Source organism: Gallinula chloropus (assembly GCF_964237585.1).
Source record: "Gallinula chloropus genome assembly, chromosome: 9".
Classification (NCBI taxonomy): Eukaryota; Metazoa; Chordata; class Aves; order Gruiformes; family Rallidae; genus Gallinula; species Gallinula chloropus.
This window is the reverse complement of record NC_140094.1, coordinates 3,976,592-4,003,854: the sequence shown is the minus strand read 5'-3', so window position 1 is coordinate 4,003,854 and position 27,263 is coordinate 3,976,592. Positions and strand designations below refer to the sequence as shown.

The 27,263-nt window shown below is 54.6% G+C and overlaps 2 protein-coding genes across 2 annotated transcripts in view; both read right to left on the bottom strand.

The window, feature by feature from the left end:
• Positions 1 to 226: 226 nt before the first annotated feature.
• On the bottom strand, positions 227 to 8,535 carry SEC11A (SEC11 homolog A, signal peptidase complex subunit). Its single transcript, XM_084267943.1, has 6 exons — positions 8,456 to 8,535; positions 8,222 to 8,331; positions 5,359 to 5,508; positions 1,662 to 1,781; positions 646 to 703; positions 227 to 516 (listed from the first exon to the last, which is right to left on the bottom strand). Exons 1-6 carry the CDS (start codon positions 8,504 to 8,506, stop codon positions 466 to 468), a joined length of 540 nt encoding a protein of 179 aa, XP_084124069.1. The 5' UTR covers positions 8,507 to 8,535; the 3' UTR covers positions 227 to 465.
• Positions 8,536 to 11,678: 3,143 nt separating this feature from the next.
• ZNF592 (zinc finger protein 592) overlaps positions 11,679 to 27,263 on the bottom strand; it is a gene marked incomplete at both ends in the record, with an annotated part of 41,824 nt that continues 26,239 nt past the window's right edge. The window contains 6 exons of the mRNA XM_084268385.1: positions 11,679 to 12,218; positions 13,928 to 14,105; positions 19,140 to 19,252; positions 20,205 to 20,483; positions 25,382 to 25,541; positions 26,322 to 26,498. Coding sequence (XP_084124511.1) covers positions 11,679 to 12,218; positions 13,928 to 14,105; positions 19,140 to 19,252; positions 20,205 to 20,483; positions 25,382 to 25,541; positions 26,322 to 26,498 — 1,447 coding nt within the window. The remainder of the gene's footprint in view (positions 12,219 to 13,927; positions 14,106 to 19,139; positions 19,253 to 20,204; positions 20,484 to 25,381; positions 25,542 to 26,321; positions 26,499 to 27,263) is intronic.

Sequence of the window (27,263 nt, the reverse complement as noted above, 5' to 3'; positions counted from 1 at the left end):
ACGAAGAACATGGCAGGGCTCATACTGGGCAAGATGCAAAAAAATCATCTTTATTCCTGTTCTGAATTGTAAAAAAACCCTCACCAAACCCCTCACCTCCACAGCTTGCTGCTGGACCAGTCATGCTTGCCCAGCACAGAGGCACGGACTGAGAGGACGCAGTCCTGTCTGCAGGCACTTTGAGAGGAAGCTCAGCTTCAAAAGTACAACCACCAGACAGTTTGGCTTAGATTTTTAATATAAAAACTCACTAAAAATGCTAAAATGTGACAAAGGGTTGGAAATACTGTTGACAAACATTCGCCCTGACGCAGTTAAAAAAAACCCCAAACCAAAGCCAGACTGGCAAGAAGCTTTGAAATGCCTGGTTTCCTCTTCCTCCCTGCAACACTGTCACCTACTGACAACCTTCATCTTCAAAAGCACGACCCATGGCACCTCCACCTCGTAGCTCAGCACGAGGGGCTACTCTCGATGGACCAGCACGAACAAGCCCAGTAAGAAGAGGACAGCGTACTGGAAGGGAAAGAAGACATGAGCACACGTGTTTGGCATCTAAAGAGGTGGTGAGAGCAGCCAACAGTCCCATCCACGTGGCCAAAGTCGTTCTGGTTGGGGTGGGGAGGAAAATGAGAGGGCTCTTACCTTAAATTTGGGGTAGTCGTTCATTAGGATCGTCACTATTCCAATATAGGGCACGAAGCTGCAAGAGTGGAGGTGATAGTAAAACAAATGGTATTGAAATCACATGCAAATCATGTGAGTAGTGGCTGAGGGAGCTGGGGGTGTTGAGCCTGGAGAAGAGGAGGCTGAGGGGAGACCTTCTCCCCACCTCCACTGCCCTGCCAGGAGGGTGCAGAGAGGTGGGCGATGGTCTCTTCAGCCAGGGGACAGGAGATGGGACAAGGGGCAATGGGCTCAAGCTGCCCCAGGGCAGGGTCAGAGCAGATGGGAGGGAAAAGTTCTTCCCTGGCAGAGCTGTGGGGCTGTGGCACAGGCTGCCCAGGGAGGGGGCTGAGTCCCCACCCCTGGGTGTGTTTAACAGAGGGGAGATGAGGTGCTCAGGGATGTGGGTCAGCACAGGACAGGGATGGTTGGACTCAATGGTCTTAAAGGCTTTTCCAACCTGGTGACTCTGTGGCTCTGTGACTTGAGGGTGCAGAACTAACATGGAACAAGGCTGGGCCTTGTGGCTTCATTCTGATGGAAATCCCATAGAATCCCAGACTGGTCTGGGCTGGAAGGGACCCCAAGGGTCACAGAGCTCCAACCCCCTGCCACAGGCAAGGACACCAACCTCCAGGCCTGGAGCTACACAGGGTTTCCCAGGGCCCCATCCAACCTGGCCTTGAACACCCCCAGGGATGGGGCACCCACCCCCTCTCTGGGCATGGCTGAGCCTGTGCTGCCTTCGCATGGTGGCCCTTCCAGCACCAAAACCTCAGGGTGCAGCCAACTGCTTGCCACCAGCACTTAAGCCCAGCTAAGAACTGAGCCACCTTTTGGGGGTTTAACTCTCTGCAGCACCTTCTGTGATGCTTTCAGGCAGGTCCTGAAAACCCAGCAGGTGTAGGGGGAGAGGGCTGGGGCAGGGGGGAATTCAACAAGAGGATTGGGGGGTGAGGGCAGGGTAACAAGCCACATCTTGCAGCTTCACTTACCCCCTTGCTCTGCCTACTACATCCTTTTTCTCCAGCCAGTGCTGCCCCCGTTTGTAGAGCCCCCTGTCATCCACAGCGTTGTTGTCTCCCTTCGTTAAGAACTTGATGTCACCATTTTGCCTGGCAGAGAGAAGAGAGACAGGTCAGGCAGAGGAAAAGAGCTCAGGAAAAGCTGCTCTGGGACAAGCACGTGGAGGCTCCGTGAAGGTGTGAGGAGCAATCGTGTCCTACGTGTTGGAGCAGGGTGGAAGAGGGGGAGCTCTGTCAGGTGCAGCAGGAACAACAAGTCCTGGCCCCAGCCAAGCTTTTGGGCAGCTTGACCAGCAGGATGGGCCATTTCCAGCCAAGGTGCAGCTGTCACCACTTTGATGTTCATCTCTATCCCTCCTGAGCTGGGAGGGACCTGGCTCCAACTCCCAGCTCCACACAGCCCAGCCAAGTCAGAGCTGGCACTGAGGGCATCGCCCAGACGCTTCTTGCCCTCAGCCCAGCTCGGGGCTGTGACCCCTTCCCTGGGGAGCCTGTGCCAGCACCTGACCCCCCCTCTCAGCACAGAACCTCTTCCTGACACCCAGCCTGAACCTCCCCTGGCAGCTTCACACCATTTCCTGAGGTTCTGTCCCTGGTCCCCAAAGAGAGGAGAGAGATCGGCGCTGCCCCTTCGCTCCCCTCAGCAGGAAGCCACAGACCCCATGAGGTGTCCCCTCAGCCAGGGCTGTCCTTCTCCAGGATGAACAAACCCAGGGCCTTCAGCCTCTTCCCTCCAGACCCTTCCCCATCCTCACATCCCTCCTCTCCAATACTGCATCACGTTGATGCTTCTCTTGCTTCAATATACAAACATCAGGTTCTGGGCTTCATGCCGCCCCCCAAACTGAGACTTTGGGGCTACAGCAAAGTAGCCTCAGTGGTGGTCAAAAGCAAGCTGGAACTTAGACATTATTAGGAAAGGGAGGGGTTGGAAGGGGGACAGACCAAAGCAAACAATACCATCATGATACTGCACCAACCCACGCCGTGCCCACCTTGTGACTGCCCTGTGTGGTTCTGAACCCCCCACATCCTTCTCTGGAATGGGGAGAAGAACCAGCAAAAGCTCAGAAATGGGCCAACAAGGCCTGGAGCCACTTCCATGCAAGAAAGAGAGCAGGACTTTTCCACCTGGGAAAGACAGAACTGATGGGAGACATGACCCAACACAACCAACAGCCAGGACAGCTGCTCGCTGCCTCTCCCAGTACAGACCCAGAGGGCATCGAGTGAAACTCAGAGGTGAAGACAAGCTGCAGGTGGTGTTAAGCTCAACTAATGCCACACAAACCAAACCACATCCCTCTGGGAGGATGTTTTGGAGGCCAAAGCACCTCACTGGTTCAAAAAGCAAGTGGGTAGTCCCTGTGAAGTTAAAGAAGTTTCCACTACACGCTGTCTCCAGGCTTTAGTTCACCCCAGGGTGGATCTGCTGGCCAGACACAGCAGCCTGGAGCAGAGGAACCTTCAGCTTTGACCTGGAAACAGCCACTGTCGTGCTGTAGCTCTGCACACCACGTTCTGTGTCCTTCCCCATGGAGCTGGCCGGGCAGCCAGCGATGCTTGGCAATGCTCCTCAGGGATCAGCCAGCCACTCTTCCCTCTGGCACCTGAGGGGCAGGTGCTCAGCAGGAGCGTTCTCATAGAATCACAGATTCTATTCTCATCACTTGGTTGTGGGAGAAAGCAGGGGGAGAGAGCACAGAGCTTCCTTCAAAGCACATCTGGCTCACAGCATGGGAACAGCAAGCGCTGCCAGAGCTCGGGGATGACAGCCTGGAATAAGAAGATACCCAAAGGTGCAGGGTAATGTTGTTTCAGCTCTGAAGAGTGATGGTGGTGGTGCCTTTATTGAGGAGATTCAACAGCTCCATCAGGAGCCAGCGTGAGAAGCCCACAGCACGGCTGCTCTGCCACCCGACAGGCGACTGAACCCCTGGCACCAACGCCACTAAGTGAATTCCCACCCCAGCCTCAGCCATGAAGAATGAACTCAATTTTGCTCACCAGGGAGAAGAAAAGGCTGGGAAGTAATAAAAACCCACCCATCAAACCACGTTCTCACTGAGACAGTGCTGCTGAGAAGACTGGAGCCCGAGTCGGCATCGGATCAGGGAGAATGGGGCTTCTGTTTCCCCCACGATGCTCCCAGGGGGGGCTTTTCCAGAGCTGGCATGTTCAGCCCATAACTACACAGGGAGAAATGGGAAACTCCCACAATTCAGAGGATGATCCCCAATTCCAAACCAGCACCAGAAAAGTATTCTTCAAAGAGCAGAAGCAGCACCAGGTACCTCCAGGCCCTGCCTTCCGCTCTCAGCTCCCAGCCACAGCGTGGACTTGTCCACATTTCCTCTTCCCTAACAAGCAGACCAGGCTTTGTGCTTGGTTGAATGGCTTTACTGGGCAGGATTTAGGATTGTTCCATTCAAAAGAAATGGATAAAAAGCCCTGGATACCTCAGGAACCTCAGCACCCAGCGCTGCGACGGGGCGGGCAACGTCTGGAGAGGAACTGTGGCAATGGGACGCACACCTCCGCTGCTCCTCCTGAGTACACCCACCCAGCCCAGCTGTGGTGGTACTCTCCAAGGAAAACACTGAGGAAAATGACTTTCTTAGAAGTTTTGGGAATGGAATAAATCTGGATCAGTGGAGAATCGGTCCTGTCTACTAGGAGAGGCACCGCGCTGTCGCAGCCAGGATGTCAGCCGGGCTGTTGATGTGTGGGGAGCTGGTTGGCCTCGGTATTTGGCCAGAAAAGAAAGGTCCAGATGTCCCCAACAGCTGTGGCTGCCATGAATGCTTGGGGACAGGGACCCTCGCTGTCCCACAGAGCCATCCTCAAACACCACCTTTACCTATGGTTGGACTGAGCCAATCTCAGCGCAAGATCCGCGAGAGCTGGTAGAGCTCTGTTTGCTCCCACTCAGCAGGGAGAGATGCTGGGACCCCTTGGGACTGGTGCCCTCTCAGAGCTGACTTGAAGAACTGGTGATTCAGGCCAAGAATCAGGTTTCACTCAAAAGCCTTGCAGGGCTGGCTGGTGAAACACCCCCCTGCTCCCCCAAGGCTGGCCTGGAGCAGCCACGGTACCACAGGCAGGCTCAGGGCTGCATAGCAGCCTTGCTTAGCACACCAAGCCCTAGTTCAGTGACCAAACCAGAGAGGCTGCACTTTGTTCCCTCAGACCTGCAACCTGCAACGCTGGTTAGAGACTGAAACCTCATACTTCAGGTGTAACAGTGTGAAACTCCCTACAGGGAAGAGATGAAACACTCTGCCTCTGCCTGAGAGCTGGGACAGTAACGACAAGCTGTCCAGTCAGGTGCCATGCAGACACATCCCCTTCCTCCCTACCTCCTGCCTCTACAAGCAGGAGTTGTTTCACACACACACGAATCCAACTATAGCCACAGGAGACAACAAAGTGATGCTTGGACAGCATGGGAGAGCCCAGGGCACCAGCACAGGCTCCCAGTGGTTCCACTGGGTGGTTTTACAAGGAAAACCAGGAGGGCAGATTTTTCTCTGTCCAAAAAATCTCCTCAACTTCCTACAGCAGCTGGGTCCCTGCTGCTGACCCACCCCCCCCCCCCACTCTTTTACTCAAGGGGATGAGGAAAAGTGTAATTTAGCTAAACAACCCCCCCAAGTTCTCGACATACTTCTCATGGATTTTCAGGACACGATGGACTATAGGAATTTCCCTTCCTTCTATCCTAAAGACCACGATTTCTCCCACTCTGATTGGATCTTCGATTCGGTTCGTGAGGAACAGGAGGTCTCCCCTGTGGAACGCAGGCTCCATGCTTCCACTGCAAGAGAGGAGAAACAGGACAAGAGTTACACACTGGGAATCCAGTTTTGGACTTTTAAAAGCCTCACAGGAAACTCAGTGCTGAGATCCTACAAAAACCACCCCAGGGAACTGGTGGGTGTCTCACCTCTCTGACAACCAGATTTTCAATGGCTGTAGGGTGGCTGGGAAAGGAGCCCCGCCAGCAGCCAGCGTTACGGGCACGCTGGAGGAGGAAGAGCTTTGCTTTTGGGTGAACCTGATGAGGTTCAACACTGCCAAGGGTCAGGTGTTGCACTTGGGCTGGAGGAATCCCAGACATAGATATAGCCTGGGAGAGGAGCTCCTGGAGAGCAGCCCTGCTGAGAAGGACCTGGGGGTGCTGGTGGGAGAGAAACTCCCCATGAGCCAGCAGTGGCTCTGGCAGCTGGGAAGGGCGATGGGACCCTGGGCTCCATCAGCAGAGGGGTGGCAGCAGGGACAGGGAGGGGATTGTCCCTCTCTGCTCTGCCCTCCAGAGGCCCCAGCTGGAGTCCTGTGGCCAGAGCTGGGGCCCCAGTACAGGAAAGATGTGGGACTGGTGGAGAGGGGGCAGAGGAGCCACGGAGATGCTCCGAGGGCTGGAGCACCTGCCCTACAGAGAGAGGCTGAGGGAGCTGGGCTGGTTCAGCCTGGAGAAGAGAAGGCTGTGGGGGGACCTCACTGCAGCCTTCCAGTCCCTGAAGGGAGCAGAGACACAGGAGGGGAATCAGCTTGTTAAAGGGCAGACAGGGGCAGGACAAGGGGGATGGGGTGAAGCTGAAGGAGGGAAGGGTTAGAGGAGATATTAGGGGGAAGTTCTTTGCAGAGAGAGTGGTGAGGGGCTGGAAGGGACTGCCCAGAGAGGGGGTGGGTGCCCCATCCCTGGGGGTGTTCAAGGCCAGGTTGGCTGGAGCTCTGGGCAACCTTGTGTAGCTCCAGGCCTGGAGGTTGGTGTCCCTGCCTGTGGCAGGGGGTTGGAGCTCTGTGACCCTTGGGGTCCCTTCCAACTCAGATCATTCTATGATTCTATGATTCTAAGGCCTCTGATGAGCAGCATCCTCCCAGCTAGGGAGCTCCCCATCAACAGACCCACGCTGGCGGATCTGCAGCGCTGGGAAGCTTTTGCCATTTCATTTATTCCCCCTTAGTGTTTTTGCAGGTAGAGAGATCACCCTGGTGAACAAAGCACTGAAAACACTCAGGCTCCAGTATCCCCATCTGGAACAGACAGACAGGCCTGCTGAAATCTGTTGCTGTGATTCATCGCTTCGCTTAACGATCTCATGGCGGGCAGCGCTCCTCCAGCTATTTTTCTCCTGCCTTGGAAATGGCAATTGTTGCAAAATACTTAACCTGCTGAATTCCAAGTAAATAATGCAGCAGAAAACAAAAGGATGAACTTTAAGCACCTCATTTGGCTGCGTTTTATCTTGAGATGGTGCAGAGGGCGATCGGCAGAGCAGGAGATGGCATCGCCGGAGGAGGGATGTGACCCAATGCCCCCCCTGTCTAACTGGCTGGGAAGGAAAGGTGTGAGAACATCCCCCACCCCAACTTTGCAGGCCCAGCAAGAGGCAGCTGTGAGCAGCGTGTGTCAGAGACAAGCAGAACACCCAGCACAGCGCGGCCGCTCTGCGGGCGATGAACACACCAGCGCCCAGGAACTCTCTGGCCACAGGGTTTTGTCCCGGGCAGCAGGACTAGAGCTGGTGGTACCCACTTCTGTGAAGGCAACACTCAACACCTAGAACAGCTGCTTACAGAGCAGCAGCACAGCCTCAGGCTCCCTCCCTTTGCCTGGCCTTGTTACACCTCTCTGGAAGGCCCCCCAAAGAAAGCTGCAAAGGAGAAGTCAGCAGATGTTTTTAAGGAGGGAAGGTTCAACATAAAGCTTTCCAGGCATTTCAGGAGCCAGGTGGTGTTTACAGCCCCAGTAACTCCCTTTCGCTCACCGAGTTCCTTCCCCAGCATCTCAAAGGCCTCAGCTTCCTTCTCACTACCCAGGACTCAGCCACACACTTCAGCTCTTCAGGCAGACCCGCGGCGGATGCCCCAGCGCCGCGGTGCTCTGCTACCGCCACTTCTGCTCCAGGAAGCGCCGCAGTGAGACAGGGAGCTCTGCTGCCATCCCTCCCTCGCTGACCCCCTGCTTTGAGGCCTTCCTCCTCCCAGCATCTCCCACCACCCCCACTTCTCTGGGGGGGTCAGCAAGGCCCAGAAACGCTGGGCTCATTCTCTCACTGTTATGTCTTTGCTCTCCTCCCTCCCAGTGCACAGCCTGGCTACAGGGAGTGGGGTGGCCTTCAGAGAGCTCATGGCCTCAAGCTGCCCCAGGGCAGGGTCAGAGCGGATGGGAGGGAAAAGTTCTTCCCTGGCAGAGTTGTGGGGCTGTGGCACAGGCTGCCCAGGGAGGGGGCTGAGTCCCCACCCCTGGGTGTGTTTAACAGAGGGGAGATGAGGTGCTCAGGGATCTGGGTCAGCACAGGACAGGGACGGTTGGACTCGATGGTCTCCAAGGTCTTTTCCAACCCGGAGATGCTGGGATGCTGGGCCAGGCTCTTTGCAGGGAAGGCCACTGGCCCCCCTCACCTGCCCCCTGCACTTTCCTCCCGATGGAGCCCTTCGCTCACCGGGGAAGGGTCAGGACCCCGCAGCTGCCCCATCCCTCGGGTCTCCAGCCCCCCATCCCCTCCCAGCGCCGCGGGCTTTACCTCAGCACCACCACGATGGGGCTCTCGCTGCCCGTCACCACCATCAGCCCCTTCCAGATCATCAGGGCGGACGAGACGATCATGCCGAAGTTCAGCACCTGGTAGTAGAGCTGGGGAGGGGGACAAGGGGGAAGGGGAAGGGGGAAGGGGCGGTCAGGCCCCGCCGCCCGGCCCCATCCCCGGCCGGGCAGGACACCCCGTCCCCGCAACCCCCGCCCGCCCCCGGCCCCGCACCTGCCGCTTGTTCATCCGCCGCACATCGTCCAGAAAGTCCAGCGACAGCATCGCCGGCCCCGAGAGCGGCGACAACCGCCCGTGTGTCCGGCCCTTCCCACCCCCCCCCAGTCCCCGCGCCCAGCCGCGCTTCTTCCGCCGCCGGCCGCGCTCCTTCCGCCGCGTCACCGCCGGCTCCGCCCCCCGAGGAGAGGAGAGGGAGAGGAGAGAGGGGAGAGGGGAGAGGGGAGAGGGGAGAGGGGAGAGGGGAGAGGGGAGAGGGGAGAGGGGAGGGAAGGGGAGGGAAGGGAAGGAGAGGGAAAGGGAGAGGGGAGAGGGAGGGGGGAGAGGCAGAGGAGAGGGAGAGGAGAGGCAGAGGAGAGGGAGAGGAGAGGCAGAGGAGGGGGAGAGGGAGAGGAGAGGGAGGGGAGGGGGAGGGGAGAGGCAGGGGAGAGGCAGGGGAGAGGCAGGGGAGAGGCAGGGGAGAGGCGAGACAAGGGAGAGGAGAGGGAGAGGAGAGACGAGGGAGAGGAGAGACGAGGGAGAGGAGAGACGAGGGAGAGGAGAGACGAGGGAGAGGAGAGACGAGGGAGAGGAGAGACGAGGGAGAGGAGAGACGAGGGAGAGGAGAGGGAGAGGAGAGACGAGGGAGAGGAGAGACGAGGGAGAGGAGAGACGAGGGAGAGGAGAGACGAGGGAGAGGAGAGACGAGGGAGAGGAGAGACGAGGGAGAGGAGAGACGAGGGAGAGGGGAGGGAGAGGGGAGGGAGAGGGGAGGGAGAGGGGAGGGAGAGGGGAGGGAGAGGGGAGGGAGAGGGGAGGGAGAGGGGAGGGAGAGGGGAGGGAGAGGGGAGGGAGAGGGGAGGGGGGAGAGGAGGGGAGAGGAGGGGAGAGGGGAGAGGGAGAGAGGAGAGGGGAGAGGGGAGAGGGAGAGAGGAGAGGGGAGAGGGAGAGAGGAGAGGAGACGGGAGAGGAGAGGGGAGAGGGAGAGGAGAGAGAAAGGAGAGGGAGAGGCAAGAACGACGCCGAGGCAGAGCCCCCTTGGATGCTTTTTATTCGCGATACTTGGAAGTAAACATCATCATATAGCAAGGCACCAACGCCGCTGCGGGTTAAATAGATACGTGATGGCTCGGGAGTGCCCCCCGCTACCCTTAACTCTACGTAGGCTACCTGGAAACATCCCTAGGCTAACGAACACCGTATCAAAAAGTACAAAGAGTCCAAACCGGTCGTATCAAAACACGTGGAGAGGAGGAGGTGAGCGGTCCCAACGCAGGGGAGATAAATAGGTCTTAAATTATTTAAACATCGTCGTAGTAAACAATAAGGAGCGGGGTTCTGGCTCAACATCGTTAAAAAAAAAACAATGGGGAGAGAGGGAGAGGGAGAGGGAGGGGTGGTGTGGAAGGTGGTTATATTACACGGAGCGCGGGTGTGACGGGGGAACGGGCGAGGAAGGAGAGAGTCAATATGACTACGTGGAAAGGAGCGTCTCCCGAGTGGTGGGTAACGCGGTGCCGCGGCGGGAGGAGCGGCCGATGGAGCGCCAGGCCTTGTGGTGCTGTGGTGGGAGAAGAGAGACTGACAGAGCATCAGGCCTCGTGGTGCTGTGGTGGGAGAAGAGACTGATGGAGCATCAGGCCTCATGGTGCTGTGGTGGGAGAAGAGACTGACAGAGCATCAGGCCTCATGGTGCTGTGGTGGGAGAAGAGCGACCAACGGAGCGCCAGGCCTCACAGCGCCATGGTGGGAGAAGAGCAAGTGACAGAGTGCCGGGCCTCATGGCACCATGGCTCCCCAAGAGTGACCAATGGAGCGCCAGGCCTCACAGCGCCATGGTGGGAGAAGAGTGACCAACAGAGCGCCAGGCCTCACAGTGCCATGGTGGGAGAAGAGCAAGTGACAGAGCACCAGGCCTCACGGCACCATGGCTCCCCAAGAGCAACCAACACTGCACCAGGCCTCCTGGCACCATGGTGGGACAAGAGTGACCAACAGTGCACCAGGCCTCGTGGCACCATGGTGGGACAAGAGTGACCAACGGAGCGCCAGGCCTCACGGCACCATGGTGGGAGAAGAGCGACCAACAGAGCACCAGGACTAACAGTGCCATGGCTCCCCGAGAGCGACCAACAGCGCGCCAGGCCTCACACCACCATGGCTCTGTAACAGCGATCGATGGAGTGCCGGCCCTCGCAGCACCGTGGTGGGAGAAGAGTGACCAACAGCGCGCCAGCCCTCGCGGCACCGTGGGCTGGTCACGGCGCCCGGGCGCTGAGCCGATGCCGTGAGGATGGTTTCACACCCGCCCACGCCGCAGAGAGACACAGGGGGACGTTTTCCCCTTCAGGGGTGGGTGCCAACCCACCACCCAGCTCTGCCCAAGACGAGCCACTGAGTGCAGCGGGTTGCACCCACCCCCAGGCCGGCTTCCAGCAGCGGTGACACCACTGCCACCCAACCAGCGCGTCCTGAGGGGCACCGGGCCCTCCTGGACGCGACACGTGGCTTTGGGCTGTGCTCACCCGAGAGGATGGGGAGGGGGCTACAGAATTCTCTTTTTAAGGATGATTCAGGTCCAAACCATTCCATTAAATTGCCTTTGGGAAAAGAAAGTTGTTATTTGGGCAATTAAAAGTGAAATTAGCACAACTTACAGCTCAAACACGTGCTAACGCAGCAGATCCCCGATGGGCCGGCACGGTCCTGACACGCAGGTTTTGCTGAGGCAGCGTTAGAGGAGTTAAAATGAGTAAACCAAAGGCAGTATGGGAAGAGAAAACAACAACAAAAAAGCCATAAATAGGAGGAGAAAGAAAGCAAGAGAGGGAAGGTGAGGCTGGGGCTCCGGGCAGAGGCTGAGGCAGCGCACACTCAAAGGAGAGAGCTCATCATAAGGAAACTGCAGCTGCAGAAAGTGCTCCTTGATCCTCAGGAGTTGGACAAGCTCCAGCGAGGATTCCTGCCCTGCTTTCCCTTTTCACCTCTCTGGGCTGGCAGAGAGTTAGTGCTTAGGATGCAATGGCAGGTTTGGGTTATTTTCCTTTTTTGAAATTTCCCTTACAAATCAAAGTTAACGGAAAGCAAAGTCCATCCCAAGAAACCACCCCAATGTTTCAAACATTTCCCCCATCCCCACCCAGTCTTTTGAGTAAAAACCCCCTTGGACAACCCCTTCCCCCCACCCGCCCCCCCCTTGACCAAGCAAAAAGGGTGATGGGAGGGGGCGGGGGGGTTGTTTTTAAGTCTTAAGAGACTTTGAGTGATTGTTCTGCGAGGTGCTGTGAGGAGCCTCCACACCACACGTCTGCCTCTGTTCACAAAGAGCCGAGTCACTTGTGCTCTCCCTGCGTTTCAGGTTCTCCTCCTCCGCCGTAGTGTTCATCTCGCCGTTGTACCCCTCGTGTCCGTTCTCACTCATCTCCCTTTGTAACTTCTGCCTTTCATCATCTTCCTCCTCCTCCTCCTCTTCTTCCTCCTCCTCCTCCTCCTCCTCTTCCTCCTCTTCCTCTTCCTCTTTGACTTTATGCACGATGAAGAGGTGTCTGTTGAGAGAGATGTGTGAGGTGTAGCACAGGCCGCAGAAGGAGCACTGGTAGGTGGAGCTGTCTGTCTTGTGCCAGGGGATGTGCTCCTGGAACTCCGCGCTGACGTCGGTGGCGAAGCCGCATTTAGCGCATTTCCAGGGGGCTCTCAGTTTTTTGGCTGGCGGGGCGGCTGAACCCGCAGCGCTCTCTGCCTCACCCAGCTCCTCTGGTGCCGTCCTCTTTGGAGATTTCACCTTGAAGGGGGAAAGAAAAAAAGACCCAGAAGATTGAGGAGTTACTTTATTGTTGAAGAAAATCCCATCTGTGTTATCTTATGACACCCTGGGGTGAATGATGGTAAGCAGAGCCAGGCCTTGGGACTCCCACATGCCCCCTTCCCACTGGTACCCAAGCACCTCACCCAGGATCTCAGCTGCTCTCTTGCTTTGCAACCCAGGAGGGGTCGGCTGGACAGAAGCAGGATGGGGAGAGCAGGTGGGAACCCTGCACAGGAGGGAAGAGCAGGGACATGGGGATGGGTACGAGCCCCCTTCCCACTGGTACCCAAGCACCTCACCCAGGATCTCAGCTGCTCTCTTGCTTTGCAACCCAGGAGGGGTCGGCTGGGCAGAAGGAGGATGGGGAGAGTGGGTGGGAACCCAGCACAGGAAGGAAGAGCAGGGACATGGGGATGGGTACGAGCCCCCTTCCCACAGGTACCCAAGCACCTCACCCAGGATCTCAGCTGCTCTCTTGCCTTGCAACCCAGGAGGGGTCGGCTGGGCAGAAGCAGGATGGGGAGAGGGGGTGAGAACCTGGCACAGGAAGGAAGAGCAGGGACATGGGGATGGGTACGAGCCCCCTTCCCACTGGTACCCAAGCACCTCACCCAGGATTTCAGGATCTCAGCTGCTCTCTTGCCTTGCAACCCAGGAGGGGTCGGCTGGGCAGAAGCAGGATGGGGAGAGGGGGTGAGAACCTGGCACAGGAAGGAAGAGCAGGGACATGGGGATGGGTACGAGCCCCCTTCCCACTGGTACCCAAGCACCTCACCCAGGATTTCAGGATCTCAGCTGCTCTCTTGCCTTGCAACCCAGGAGGGGTCGGCTGGGCAGAAGCAGGATGGGGAGAGCAGGTGGGAACCCGGTGCAGGAAGGAGGGGCAGGGACACAGGGATGGGTATGAGCCCAGACACTCCTAACTCAGGTTTAACTCTGAACATTTCACCCTCTACTTTGGCTCCTCTCCTTACTTCATCCCCCAGCTCACAGCCCTGCAGCAGGCCTCTCCTCTGGGAGGATGGCTCACTTGCACATGGCCCATGGTGTGGGTCTGTTACTCCATCCAAGAGCAGCCTTTGTGTAGGGCATGGCTTATAGGGTACAGGTGAAGGTAGGGATTTAGGGTACAGCTTATAGGGTACAGGTGAAGGATACACTACAATGCTATGGAAAGCAGATGCCTTGATTTAAAGTGAATGGGGTCATCAGTCAACCAGGAATACAAGCAGTTACAATCCAGTTACACTGGCTGGAAAGAAATGACCCTGTCCTGCTTAGGAGGAATGCAGTTCTCACAGGTAATGGGTCTAGTAAGTATGTTAAACCAGGACCTTTTTGGCAGCTAGCAGAATAAAACAAAGGAGAAAGAGGAAGAATGTAACAGGCCCATGAAGAGAGCAGCAGGGGACAACAAGGGCGACAACAAACCTACGTGAGACCTGGTTACAAAGCAGACTGAAAAAAGGCTGGTAAGAACATGGGGCCACATGGTCAAGAGCATCTTGAAAAGCACAAGACACGTTGCCCTGGCGCTGCTGCAGCTCAGCTGCACCTTCAGTCCTCATCCTGACACTGCCAGAGAGGAGCAAGTGGGATGGAGCTGAGAGAAGGGGAAGGAAATTCACTCTGTGGATAAGAGGGCCTGGCTGTGGCCCAACAGAACAGCCCCAGGGAGCAGCTACTCGCCAGCTCCGCTTCTCTGTCAATGAAAATGTATCAGTTACTTCTGGTGTGTCGCGCTCTGGAGTCGGTGCTTTGGCCATCTGGGATAAGTCTGGGTTTTTGATGCCATGCATGAGGCTGATGTGATTCTCCAGCATGAAGGGCTGTGGGAACGTCTGGTTTTCATCTGTGCAGTACCTTGGGAATAGAAAAAAAAAAAAAGGGAAGAAGATTCAGGAGAGGCAATGCCCAGCTGCTCACTTCCACCCAAACCACTCTTGGTTATATGCCAAACCCAAAGGTGTCACTGGAGAGAGGTGCTGGTGAGCAGAGTATTATTAAATTACCCAAATATGTATCATATTTCATAATAAAACACTACCCCAAGAGAAATCTAGAACAGCTTAGGATTTACCACCATAAGCAGGCCTGAGAATGAAAGCAGGGCACGTGGAGACCAGGCCCACTGTGGTACATGCTGCACAAGCTCAATAATCAAGATGGGGAAGAACAAACTGACTCTCAGATGAGAGATGGGCACTCAGAGGGACACAGGGATGGCTTGTGTAGCACCGAGCTGGGTTCTGCACCCAGCGTTCCCAAGCACCAGCACAGGGTCCCATCCACAAGTCCCCATGCCCTGCAGTACAGTCCAAATTCTTCCTCAACTCCTGAACTTATCCATCAGCAGAGGGGTGGCAGCAGGGACAGGGAGGGGATTGTCCCTCTCTGCTCTGCCCTCCAGAGGCCCCAGCTGGAGTCCTGTGTCCAGAGCTGGGGCCCCAGTACAGGAAAGATGTGGGACTGGTGGAGAGGGGGCAGAGGAGCCACGAAGATGCTCAGAGGGCTGGAGCAGCTCCCCTACGGAGAGAGGCTGAGGGAGCTGGGCTGGGTCAGCCTGGAGAAGAGAAGGCTGTGGGGGGACCTCATTGCAGCCTTCCAGTCCCTGAAGGGAGCAGAGACACAGGAGGGGAACCAGCTTGTTAAAGGGCAGACAGGGGCAGGACAAGGGGGATGGGGTGAAGCTGAAGGAGGGAAAGGTTAGAGGAGATATTAGGGGGAAGTTCTTTGCAGAGAGAGTGGTGAGGGGCTGGAAGGGGCTGCCCAGAGAGGGGGTAGGTGCCCCATCCCTGGGGGTGTTCAAGGCCAGGTTGGCTGGGGCCCTGGGCAACCTTGTGTAGCTCCAGGCCTGGAGGTTGGTGTCCCTGCCTGTGGCAGGGGGTTGGAGCTCTGTGATCCCTGGGGTCCCTTCCAGCCCAGACCAATCTGTGATTCTATGAACTTCCAAGGTTCAGAGCAATAATCCAGGCAGAGGAGCTCACAAACACACTGTCCGTATGCAGCTATTTGTGTTGAGATAATGCAGGATTCAAGAGGCTCCAGCGGGCACGGCTGAGGTCTCAGAAGGAGATGTGAAAGGGATGTGGCATCTTCCACTTCTGGCTGACTGAGGGCTGCTGGAAGCAAGTGCTGGGTATCACAGACACATAAACCACCCCCTGCCCCCTGCAGCAGGGTGAAGCACACTGAGAGCTCCGTTAGCCATCGGGAAACCCAAGCCTGGCTGCGTGCTCCTCTGCTGCCCGCCGGCGTCACACGGGGACCGTCTCCATCAGCCATGTGCCAAGCTGAGCATGAGGGATGTTACCAGCAGGCTGCTCTGGAAGGCACAAATCACAGCTGAAACGTAGGCAGCCAGGGATGAAAAGCAACAGAGAGGAGATTAAGCGTCCCTGGGTGACAAAGACATCTTTCCAGAGGAGAGGGGATGATTCCTACTCATCTTCCAGCAAGTGAAGCAGCAGCAGTGATGTGAAAGGGCAGACATGCTCACTGGATGCTTTGGGTTTTTAACAGGAGCTGCTCAGATGATAAATCAAGATTTAACAGGGATGGAATTCTTCTCCCTCACAGAGGAAAGAGGAGAGGTTATTAAGTGGTGTTTATCAAAAATAAACAGGCTGAAAACCCAGCGTTCCAGACAGTGTGTACTCCAGGCTTGGAAAGGAAGAGGAGCCACAACCACCAAGTGAGTTAGGAAAGAAAATACACAAAACCATCAGAACATTCTGTAGTTCTGCCCTAATTTAGAATTCTTTTCATGTAAGCAGGGAAAGATGCTTTCCTAACCTGAACTGCTCCAGTGACAAGCTTGGCAGGAGGGTGTTTGAACAAGTCCCCCCCACACTGCTCTCTCCCTACAGATTTAACAAGAGGCAGAGACTGAAGCTGGGCAGGGGGAGAGGGGGAAGTCACAGCTTGAAACAGTAGAAGCCAGGGAGAGGTCACCTACAAGGCAGCATCCTGGAGACACTAAAATATGCTGCTGTCAGATCAAGGAGAAATTTGACTCTTGCTTCACATGGCAATCTGGGAGAAGAGGGTGAGGGTGACACGAAGTTAAGGTGTCAAAACCCTGGTAGGGAGTAACAGTGGAGACTGGTGCAAGCTGCCCGGTGGGAAGAAGGGAAACAGACACCAGTGATAAGGGAAAGAGAAGCAGTGAGGGTGGGATGCCTGGCAAGGACTGGAGGAGGAGTTCAGAGATGGGAGGGTCTGCAGGCAACAGAGAGGAGATTTATGGAACAGCACTCCAGACATTCTAAAGAGGGATCAGAGGGGAGACCAAACAGACGACCTCAGATCCAAACAAAGAGCAGCTGTTGGAGATGCTGGGATGAGTATTTCAAGGAAGAGGTTTGGTTAGAGGAGTTAGAGGAGTGCTGTGATTTCAGCAAGTCTCCTGCTACAGCTACTGAAGAGAGCACAACCACCGTCCAGTTCAGATTTCATCAGCAGATTGTGAGATGGGGCAACTACAAGCTTGGGAATGAAACACAACCACAACTCACTTGAATTGTAAGGCCAGCTGGGCCTGAGGGTCATTTTGATTCCATATACTCTGCTCTGAAAACAACTGGTCTGGAGAGAACGTGTGTGTAGGACTCAGCTGCTGCATCTCCAAAGACCAGCACCCCCCAGCTTAAAGCAGAAGGAAACAATTCATCTTCTCCAGAGCTTCCACGTCACAGCACAGTTAGAAGAGATGGAGAGTTCAGAAGTCCTGGCTTAAAAATCTCTTGGGAATGGGTTCCCATCAGGCCTGCTGGGGATGGGAATACTGTATCCATTTACTGCAAGCTACTGTGGCTCACCAGGAGGGCCCAAGCAATGAGGAGAATCAGCTTGTTAAAGGGCAGACAGGGGCAGGACAAGGGGGATGGGGTGAAGCTGAAGGAGGGAAGGGTTAGAGGAGATATTAGGGGGAAGTTCTTTGCAGAGAGAGTGGTGAGGGGCTGGAAGGGGCTGCCCAGAGAGGGGGTGGGTGCCCCATCCCTGGGGGTGTTCAAGGCCAGGTTGGATGGGGCCCTGGGCAACCTTGTGTAGCTCCAGGCCTGGAGGTTGGTGTCCCTGCCTGTGGCAGGGGGTTGGAGCTCTGTGACCCTTGGGGTCCCTTCCAGCCCAGACCAGTCTGGGATTCTATGATATGATTCTATGAAGTGCATGAGGGATGTACTCCTCTAGTGACTTCAGTGCAGTGAGCATTAGCACACATTAGCATTAAACCAAAAATGTAGGTAAATTAAAAAAAAGCCCCCAATCTCCATCACTGCAAACTGCCACCATCAATGTGCTTTTGTTCTCCTGCAGAAGGACATCCCAGAATGAGACAGGAAGCAAATCCACACGGTCACTGGGTGTACAACTTACTCTGCAACAGCTGGTGAGAACAGAGCTGTTGCAGAGGCAGATGTGCAAGTGGTGGGCTCGGTTCTGCACTGAGGTGGACTCACAGTTACACTTTCTGTCCTGGTTTTGTCTGGGCCAGAGTTCATTTGCTTCCCCAGCAGCTGGTTAGTGCTGTGTCTGGGGACTGGAAGGAGATCACTGCTGATAACACATTGATGTTTCTAGATGCTGCCAAGCAGCCAAGGGATTTTCAGTTTCTCACACGGCCCAGCCAGTGAGAAGGTGGGAGGGGGGATCTAAGAAGCTGGAGGTTGGGGAGGGACACAACACGGCCAGGACAGCTGACCCAAACCCATCAAAGAGATATTCCATACTATTCCATTATCATTATTACTATTATCATCCTTTTCCACTCTATTAAACTGCCTTGATCTCAACCCAGGAGTTTTACCTTTGATTCTCCCCCCAGCCCCACTGGGGGCAGGGAGTGAAGGAGGCTCTGTGGTCTGTGTGGTTAAACCACCTCAAACACGTTCACGGGCAACGATCTTCCTTCACTGCCTGAGGTCTCCAAATCCCTTTTCCCACTTTGAGGTGTGTCTTCCCAAGCAAACCCAGCAGGTTTAATGGTCCCTTGCCCTGCAGCTCATGCAGCCAGTTCTGCCTGTGTAAAGCAGCAGCAAGAACGACCGCCCTGGTCCAGTGGGATCTTACACACCTTGTGCAGAGGCACGAGAGCGACGTGTGACTACACCACCCACAGAGCAGCACAGGACTGGCCTGACATTTTATCAGCTGTCCCATGAGGGTGCCCAACCTAATTCCCATTTGGCACCTGCAGATCTCAAATCAAACCTTAGCCTAAGTTTCCAAAAGGCATTGTGCAGACAAAAGCCACCGAGTCTCATGTTTAACATATTCTTCTCCTCACTCTCACAGAGTCACAGAGCTGTAGGGGTGGGAAGGGACCTCCAGAGCTCATCAGGTTCAACCCCCTGCCAAAGCAGGGTCCCTAGGACAGGTCACACAGGGCAGTGTCCAGACAGGGCTGGAATATCTGCAGAGAAGGAGACTCCACACCCCCTGGGCAGCCTGTCCCAGGGCTCCCTCACCCTCATTGGGAAGAAGTTCTTACCCATGTTGGTGTGGAACTTCCTGTGCTCCAACTTGAGGCCATTGCCCCTTGTCCTGTCCCCACAGACACTGAAGAGGGGCTGGCCATTTCCCCCTGCATCCCATACTTAAGATACTGATAAACATTAATAAGGTCCCCCCTTAGTCTTCTCTCCAGGCTGAACAGCCCCAGCTCACTCAGCCTTTCCTCAGAGGGGAGATGCTCCAGACCCTTCATCATCTCCGTAGCCTCCTCTAGACTCTCTCCAGGAGATCCCTGGCTTTTTTTTAAACCAGGGAGCCCTCTCCCTCAGTAACTTCCAGCCTGGAGTAGACAGGAGCAGACACAATCTATCACAAAGGGCTTCCAGACCTGAAGGATTAGCCTGTCCTTGAACCCCCACGCGCGCAGCAGCGCCGGGTACGTACCAGCAGGTATAAACCTCCTTTGCTGTGTCGTGGTTGTTGCGGATGTGTCTGCGCAGGCTGCTGGAGGCAGTAAAGGAGCATTCACACCGTTGGCAGGGGTATCTCTTCATTGACTGGAACAGAAACACCTTTGAGCAGCAGGGAACTGGAGGCACTGACTGGATTCTAACACTCCCACCCTCTTCACAGGGACCTTACCTCTCAGGTGCAAATAAAGCGCCTCTTCCGCTGACAACGATCTCTGAGATTTTGGGCTCCCACTTAGACTCAGCCCAACAGCTGGTTAATACCAGCACTAGGCTTAGAAAAGCCAGGACTAGTTAAAGAACACTTGTTTAGGTTTGGTTTTTAAATAGGAATTGCATCAGCTGTTTGTCTCGTGGGCTTGTTTCGCTGCAGGACCCTCTGCAGAATCAGTGCAGTGGAAGGTCCCTTCTGCCCCAAAAGAAGGCAGGACCTCAGCATGAAGCACGAGGCCACTTACCCTCCTCTCTCCTCATTAATTCAGCACAATAAAAGGGGGAGAAGTTAATTAAAGAGAAGTTAATTAAAGAGCATTATGCAGTCACTCCTGTTACCCACGTGTGACACCCACTGCAGAACCACCCTGTAACTCGCCGCCGCCTCCTCCTCCTCTGGTCCTTCATACAACCCATGTGCATTCCTTTTAAAACCTTCTTGGCCTGGTTTAATGAATACATCTATGTGTTGAACACAAATATTTGGCCAATGGCCTACTTCTATAGGATTCCAAGGGGGAAATCCAGCACCCTCTGCCTGCCCCCATCGTCTCTTGACACTTATTGAGTGGGAAAATCCAGCGCTCCCCAAGACAAACTAGAAGGAACCAAGTCCAGGATCCTGAGAAGGGGACCCCAGTACATCCAACAAGTCCTGCTGCCACAGTACCAAGGAATCTGGTTACATCTTGGCCTATGTTCTGCCAGCAAGGAAGCATTAGCTTGACAGAAACAGGGCAAGGCAAGGCCTGAGCTGGATGAAACCAACCCCACTGAGACCCCTTTGCTAAGAATCTCTTGTAACCCAGTTGAAGTGAATCCTTACCCTTCCATGACTTCTCTTCATGTGGGACACATAGGTTTCCCGATCGGGGATCCACTGGGAACACTCCTTGCAAGTCCAACCAGCTCTCCTCAGCCTGGCCTTGGATTCGGGATTGTGTCCCTCTATCCTCATGTCCTTCCTTGGCAGAGGGGAGTGGGAAGTCCCGTTGGCTACCGACAGCTCCTTTGGTGGGGTATGAACCTGGTTCCTTGATGCCTTCTCAGGTTTCTGTCGCAAGTTTGGTTGCTCCTTAGGATCCTGGGGGACTCCATGAATGCTCTGGATAACAACAATGGATTCACAGGGAACATTCATATGGAATTCAGTGAATTCCCCTTTACTTAGAAAGAAATAACATTGATCATTTAAATGAATAATTTAAGCCCTGCAGCCCCCAGAACAGTATGCTGATGTCTCACTCCTGCATGTCTTCCCATTTCCCAGGCCTTTCCCTGGCAAAAGACCTTTCCAAGGAGCATGAAGCATCCATTGATGTTTCCTGAGTGACCTCTGCAGCTCCTCACTGCTGCCTGTTTAACATCTGGGATGAGAACTCTGGTTAAACAGGAAAGATGTAACGGAAGAGAAATGTTAGTTGTTGTTATTGGGAGAGCCTAAGCTCCCAAAACATGGAATGAAATGTTTGCTGTCATCTTGGGGGCTCCAAAGCTGCTTCAAAGGAGGGAAAGAGACAAGCTCTCCATTTCTTGACAGGCTGGAAAGGTGGGGCTGGGTGAACCTGATGAGGTTCAACACTGCCAAGGGTCAGGTGTTGCACTTGGGCTGAGGAATCCCAGACACAGACACAGACTGGGAGAGGAGCTCCTGGAGAGCAGCCCTGCTGAGAAGGACCTGAGGGAGAGACTTCCCATGAGCCAGCAGCGGCTCTGGCAGCTGGGAAGGGCGATGGGACCCTGGGCTCCATCAGCAGAGGGGTGGCAGCAGGGACAGGGAGGGGATTGTCCCTCTCTGCTCTGCCCTCCGGAGGCCCCAGCTGGAGTCCTGTGTCCAGAGCTGGGGCCCCTGTACAGGAAAGATGTGGGACTGGTGGAGAGGGGGCAGAGGAGCCACGGAGATGCTCAGAGGGCTGGAGCAGCTCCCTATGGAGAGAGGCTGAGGGAGCTGGGCTCGTTCAGCCTGGAGAAGAGAAGGCTGTGGGGGGACCTCATTGCAGCCTCCCAGTCCCTGAAGGGAGCAGAGACACAGGAGGGGAATCAGCTTGTTAAAGGGCAGACAGGGGCAGGACAAGGGGGATGGGGTGAAGCTGAAGGAGGGAAGAGTTAGAGGAGATATTAGGAGGAAGTTCTTTCCAGAGAGAGTGGTGAGGGGCTGGAAGGGGCTGCCCAGAGAGGGGGTGGGTGCCCCATCCCTGGGGGTGTTCAAGGCCAGGTTGGCTGGGGCCCTGGGCAACCTTGTGTAGCTCCAGGCCTGGAGGTTGGTGTCCCTGCCTGTGGCAGGGGGTTGGAGCTCTGTGATCCTTGGGGTCCCTTCCAGCCCAGACCAGTCTGGGATTCTATGATTCTCCAGCCCTCCTTTCTCCTGTTCCACGCTGTCTATTGCTGTTTACATGCACATGATTCAAAGCTTCACTCCTGAGAAACAAAATCAAGCACAAAGCCAGAAACCAGCCACAGAAGGGATACATCTCTAAGCCCTTTGCTTGTTCAAGAGGCCCAAATCCCAAGTCCCTCCCCCAAAAAAAGTTATTTTACCAAAGAAAATGGAACATACAGAAAATAAATAAGAAATGAAGAGCTGTGGGAAAGCAAAAGCAAGTAAAACAGCAACATACCAAAGAAACCTCAAGAAACTCCCCCAGGAACAACAACAGTTCATGCACACAAAAGGGTAATTTAGAGGTTTAATTGTGCAGGGTGATTAATAATGGGTAGAGCTTCAAACAAGAAGGCCCCAGGCCTCTGGAAGTCTTTCTGTGGGTTAGACACCAACCAGACTTCAAAACACGAGGCCTCATCTGAGAAGAGAAGCCTGTGTGCTCTGCACCTGATCCAGCTGACCTCTGCAGAAGCTCTTGGCCACAATCCCAGGGCTATGGCAGCTGCTGCTCTGCTCTCTTTGGGGTAAGACAAAGAATTTCCTCTATCCCCACCTGGAAGTCTCAGGAGCAGGTTTCTGAGCTGGGTGCATTAGTAACCATTACTCCACCTCTCTTGTTACTACACTGCTGGGGAGGGAGGGAGTGGGGGGAAGAGGCACCCAGAAACATCAACTGACTTCTCTGTGGAATCAGTAACTGGAAGCAGACCTTCCAAGTCATCCCACACTGATGCTTAACATCAAAAGGCTGGAAAGATGAGCAGGCTCATGGGTTCTTTCATTTGCAGGTAAGCACAGGTGAGCCAGCACCTCCTGTGACACCTCCTGCACCAGCACCCCCTGGTTAACACCCTTATTGCTGATCTGGAGGAGGGGATGGGGTGCACCCTCCCTAAGTTTGCACTGAGCTGGGTGGAAGTGTGGATCTGCTCAAGGGCAGGGAGGCTCTGCAGAGCCTGGAGAGCCTGAGCCAGTTGTATGAGGTTCAACAAGGCCAAGTGCCTGCACTTTGGCCACAACACCCCCCAGCAGCACCACAGGCTGGGGGCTGGAGAGCTGCCCAGCAGAGAGACCTGGGGGTGCTGGCTGAACAGGAGCCAGCAGCCTGCCCAGGTGGCCAAGAAGGCCAAGAGCATCCTGGCTTGTGCCAGGAACTGTGTGACCAAAAGACTGGGGAGGTGACCTTACCCCTGTACTCAGCCCTGGTGAGGCCCCACCTCGAGCCCTGTGTGCAGTTTGGGTGTCACAGTGTAGGAAGGCCATTGAGGTGCTGGAGAGGGTGCAGAGAAGGGCAACCAGGCTGATTGGGGATCTGGAGAACAGGTCACATGAGGAGAGGCTGAGGGAGATGGGGCTGTTCAGCCTGGAGAAGAGGAGGACTGAGGGGAGACCTTATTGCTCTCCACAGCTACCTGAAAGGAGGTGGCAGTGAGGTGGGGGTTAGCCTCTTCCCCCAAGGGACTAGTGACAAGAGGGAATTGTCTCAAGTTGTGCCAGGGGAGGCTCATAGTGGAGATTAGGAAAAATTTCTTCACCAAAAGAGTGGTGAAGCATTGGACCAGGCTGCCCAGGCAGGGGGTGGGGTCACCATCCCTGGAGGTGTTTAAAAAAGGGGTAGAGGAGGCACTTTGGGAGCTGGTTTAGTGCTTTGGTGGTGTAGGACTAACAGCTGGACTTGATGATCTTCAAGGCCTTTTCCAACCTTGATGTCTGGATGGTTCCTATAAACTCTGTGCTGCAGAAAGGAGTGGGATCTGACAGGAGAGGAGATGATTTAGTGCAATTACTACCCTGCCACAGCCAAAAGCTGCCTTCAACTTCCACCTCAAAGACCTGTCCATGGCCAAATAGGCTGAAAGACCAAAGTCCTGAATGGGGTGGGGGGGAGATTTCAGAGTGCTGGGGCACAAACTGCTGCAGGCAGGTCCCTGGGCCTGGGATCTGCAAATGAGCTGCACCAAGTCGTGTACCTCAGCTAGAGCCAGTCTTTTTAGCATTGAGGTTGAACGCCTCTTTGAAGGTCCCAGCCTTAATCTCAACTCTATTTTCCTAGCTATAATGCAGGAAGATGAGCAATCATCAACTTCACAGGAAGGCTTCATATTTTAATTCATTACTGCCTGCAAAGCAGCTCCAGATTTGCAAGTTAAAGGCATGAGGGGGGAGAGAGAGAGAGCAGAAGTTGGTTTGAATGGGTTTTGCTTTCAGTGAGCTAACAAATCTCCTTGCTTTTTAAGTATAAACAAAATAAAGTCACTGATTAAAAAAATTATGTCACTTTTTTTTCCCCTAATCAAAGGGAAAGAAAACTTTGCAAGCTTTTTCTTTGGAAAGAGTCACTGAGAAATCTTCCCAGAGGGTTTCCAGGGCAGCATCAATAGACACTGTACATAGAAACACCCTGACTGAGACAACAGCATCAGGCATTGATGGGATAATCAGATCTGCAAGTCCTTGCCTGCATCCCCCCAGAAACCACCAACAAATTGACAATAACCAGCTTTTCTTCTGTCTGAGAGAGAGATGAGTGGTACTGAGATTACTGCAGTGCTTACAGACCCATTTAGGTTGGAAAATACCTTGAAGGTTATAGAATCATAGAATGGTCTGGGCTGGAAGGGACCCCAAGGGTCACAGAGCTCCAACCCCCTGCCACAGGCAGGGACACCAACCTCCAGGCCTGGAGCTACACAAGGTTGCCCAGGGCCCCATCCAACCTGGCCTTGAACACCCCCAGGGATGGGGCACCCACCCCCTCTCTGGGCAGCCTGTTCCAGCCCCTCACCACTCTCTCTGCAAAGAACTTCCCCCCTAATATCTCCTCTAACCCTTTCCTCCTTCAGCTTCACCCCATCCCCTTTGTCCTGCCCCTGTCTGCCCTTTAACAAGCTGATTCCCCTCCTGTGTCTCTGCTCCCTTCAGGGACTGGAAGGCTGCAATGAGGTCCCCCCACAGCCTTCTCTTCTCCAGGCTGAACCAGCCCAGCTCCCTCAGCCTCTCTCCATAGGGGAGCTGCTCCAGCCCTCTGAGCATCTCCGTGGCTCCTCTGCCCCCTCTCCACCAGTCCCACATCTTTCCTGTACTGGGGCCCCAGCTCTGGACACAGGACTCCAGCTGGGGCCTCTGGAGGGCAGAGCAGAGAGGGACAATCCCCTCCCTGTCCCTGCTGCCACCCCTCTGCTGATGGAGCCCAGGGTCCCATCGCCCTTCCCAGCTGCCAGAGCCACTGCTGGCTCATGGGGAGTTTCTCACCCACCAGCACCCCCAGGTCCTTCTCAGCAGGGCAGCTCTCCAGGAGCTCCTCTCCCAGTCTGTATCTGTGTCTGGGATTCCTCAGTCCAAGTGCAACACCTGACCCTTGGCAGTTTTGAACCTCATCAGGTTCACCCAGCCCCACCTTTCCAGCCTGTCAGATCCCCCTGGATCTTGCAGATCAGCTGCCTGTGTTATTACCCACTAACACAAAACCTCCACTGGTGTTTCCAGGTAATAAATCACTGCAGCCTGGTTTTCCACTGACATGTTCCTCAAGAACCTTCCCCTTCCTCACAGGGTTGACATAAACTCTCAGTGAACTCCAGCCCTGGCTCTCTTATTAGTAGGTGGTGGGAGTTACCTACCTTCACATGCTTCATTAACTGCTGCTTCTGCAAATACACCAGCTGACACTGTGGGCACTTGAACACTACCACTAACAACTTCTTGGTGTTGTACTGGAAGTGCTCTTGGAGCAGCTTCTTCCTGTTAAAGACGGTCTCACAAGAGCATTTGTAGATCACCCTGCAACAATTGAAAGAAAGGAAAAGAAGAGTAAAAACCAGTCTTTCTTCATTAGTGATCTTAAGAAGAGGGCAGAAAAAGTCCTCTTGGCAACTTCAGAGGAGGGCTGAGCTCTCAATGCATTGTCAACATGCAACCACGTGGCCAACTGAGCTATTAACTCAACTGGGAAGAACAACAAATTGCCTGAGGGAAATCCCACAGCTCTCTAAAAATAAGCTTGCCTCTGTGGATGTGTGTCAGTACCTACGTGTGCCACGCACACATGCGTGTGCAGACCCCAAGCACACCAGCTAGCTGCACAACACTTGTGATCCCCCCCTTGCCTCAGTTCCTCCCTCTGAGCACACACTTTCAGCACTAGCTCAAGGCTCAGGGAGTAAAGTTACAGAGAGGAAACACCCAGGAGGTTTCTCTCTCCTGATTTTTGGGGGCAACGCTGCGTGGTGTAACTCTCCTCTTTGAGTGCCAGATGCAGCAGTTGCCCTGGAGCCATGTGCCAAGAGATGTCACTGTTGGTCCTGCCAGAAAAAGGGGTGACAATTAAGTTCCTTTTAGCTATGTTTAGCTCTTCCCTGCTCAAACTCCTACAGAGGAAACTGGGGTTGTACAGAGGAGAGCAGGCTGTGGCTAGGAAGGGACCACCACTGGCAGACAAAGCTGCAGATCTTCTGGGACGAGGGCAGAAACCAAATCCAGGAGCAACAAAAACAGGAGGAAAAGGGTGAATCCTGGAGCTGCTCAGCAAAGGAGAAGAAGAGAGAAAGCCAGAACACTTACTGAGTAGTCTTGTGAGTCTCTGTTGGGTGCTGGCTGGTGATGTGAGCCGTGGTGGTGTTGGCCGACTTGAAGGCCATGGGGCAGAAAGAACACTTGTGGAAGACTTCGCAGTGCTTCTCGTGGATGTGCACCTTGAGCAGGGCCAGGGTCATGAACACAGCTCCACAGTGGATGCACCTGGGGGGCACAAAGACAAAGAGTTACAGCCACAGTGCTGCTTCCAACAGGCAGGCAAAGTGGCACAGGTAAAGGCAAGCACCAAGCTACGGTGGCTTCTTCTTCCGTCTCTTCACTAGCCACGTGGGAAAGCTGAGGAGGAATGAGCTACTGGGATTCATAAACTGAGTGGATCTTGCAACTAGATGGTAGCAAGGAGCAAATGAGACCTATAGAAGAAGCCTTCAGAGACTAAACTAAGCCAGAAGGAATAAAGGAAGATGTGGTTCAGCGAAATGCCAGCCCTGGATCTGTAAAAGTCAATTCTGCCACAGGTACAAGTGAAGAGCTGAAGTGAAACTGTCTGGTAAGAGCTCCAGGCAGCAATAAGCAGCATAAATACCTGTTAGTCCCCAGCATGAAATAAAAAGAGTGTTCTCTAGGCTAGGAAAGCTTCAGTAACCCTGTGCAACTGCTTCTCATGCTCCAAAGCACTAGAAAATAATGACAGCAGCAGCAGAGAGACTGAAAACAGCAACAGGAACACCCAAGGAACTGATTAAGCTCATTAAAATCATTAAGGCACAGGTGTTGCCTGGAAAGTGCTTGTCTGGGAGGTGGGTGGATGCTCCAGGAGGAGGGAAAGGAAGAAGCAGAGTAGAGCCAAAGGATTCTTCTGGACAGTTGAAAACAGACCCGGGGCCAGGAGGAGAGCCAGGGCTGCCCTGTGAGTCCCAGCCTGCTTCTCCTCCCAACACACAACTACAACAGGCCTTGCCTGATACT

Bases quoted from the DNA above. Each gene is read 5' to 3' on its own strand.
- SEC11A (XM_084267943.1), bottom strand. From the start codon at position 8,506: ATGCTGTCGCTGGACTTTCTGGACGATGTGCGGCGGATGAACAAGCGG. The intron at 8,332-8,455 runs GTGCGGGGCCGG...CCCCCTCCCCAG, and splicing joins GGCGGATGAACAAGCGGCAG to CTCTACTACCAGGTGCTGAA. The intron at 517-645 runs GTAAGAGCCCTC...TTTCCCTTCCAG, and splicing joins ACGACTACCCCAAATTTAAG to TACGCTGTCCTCTTCTTACT.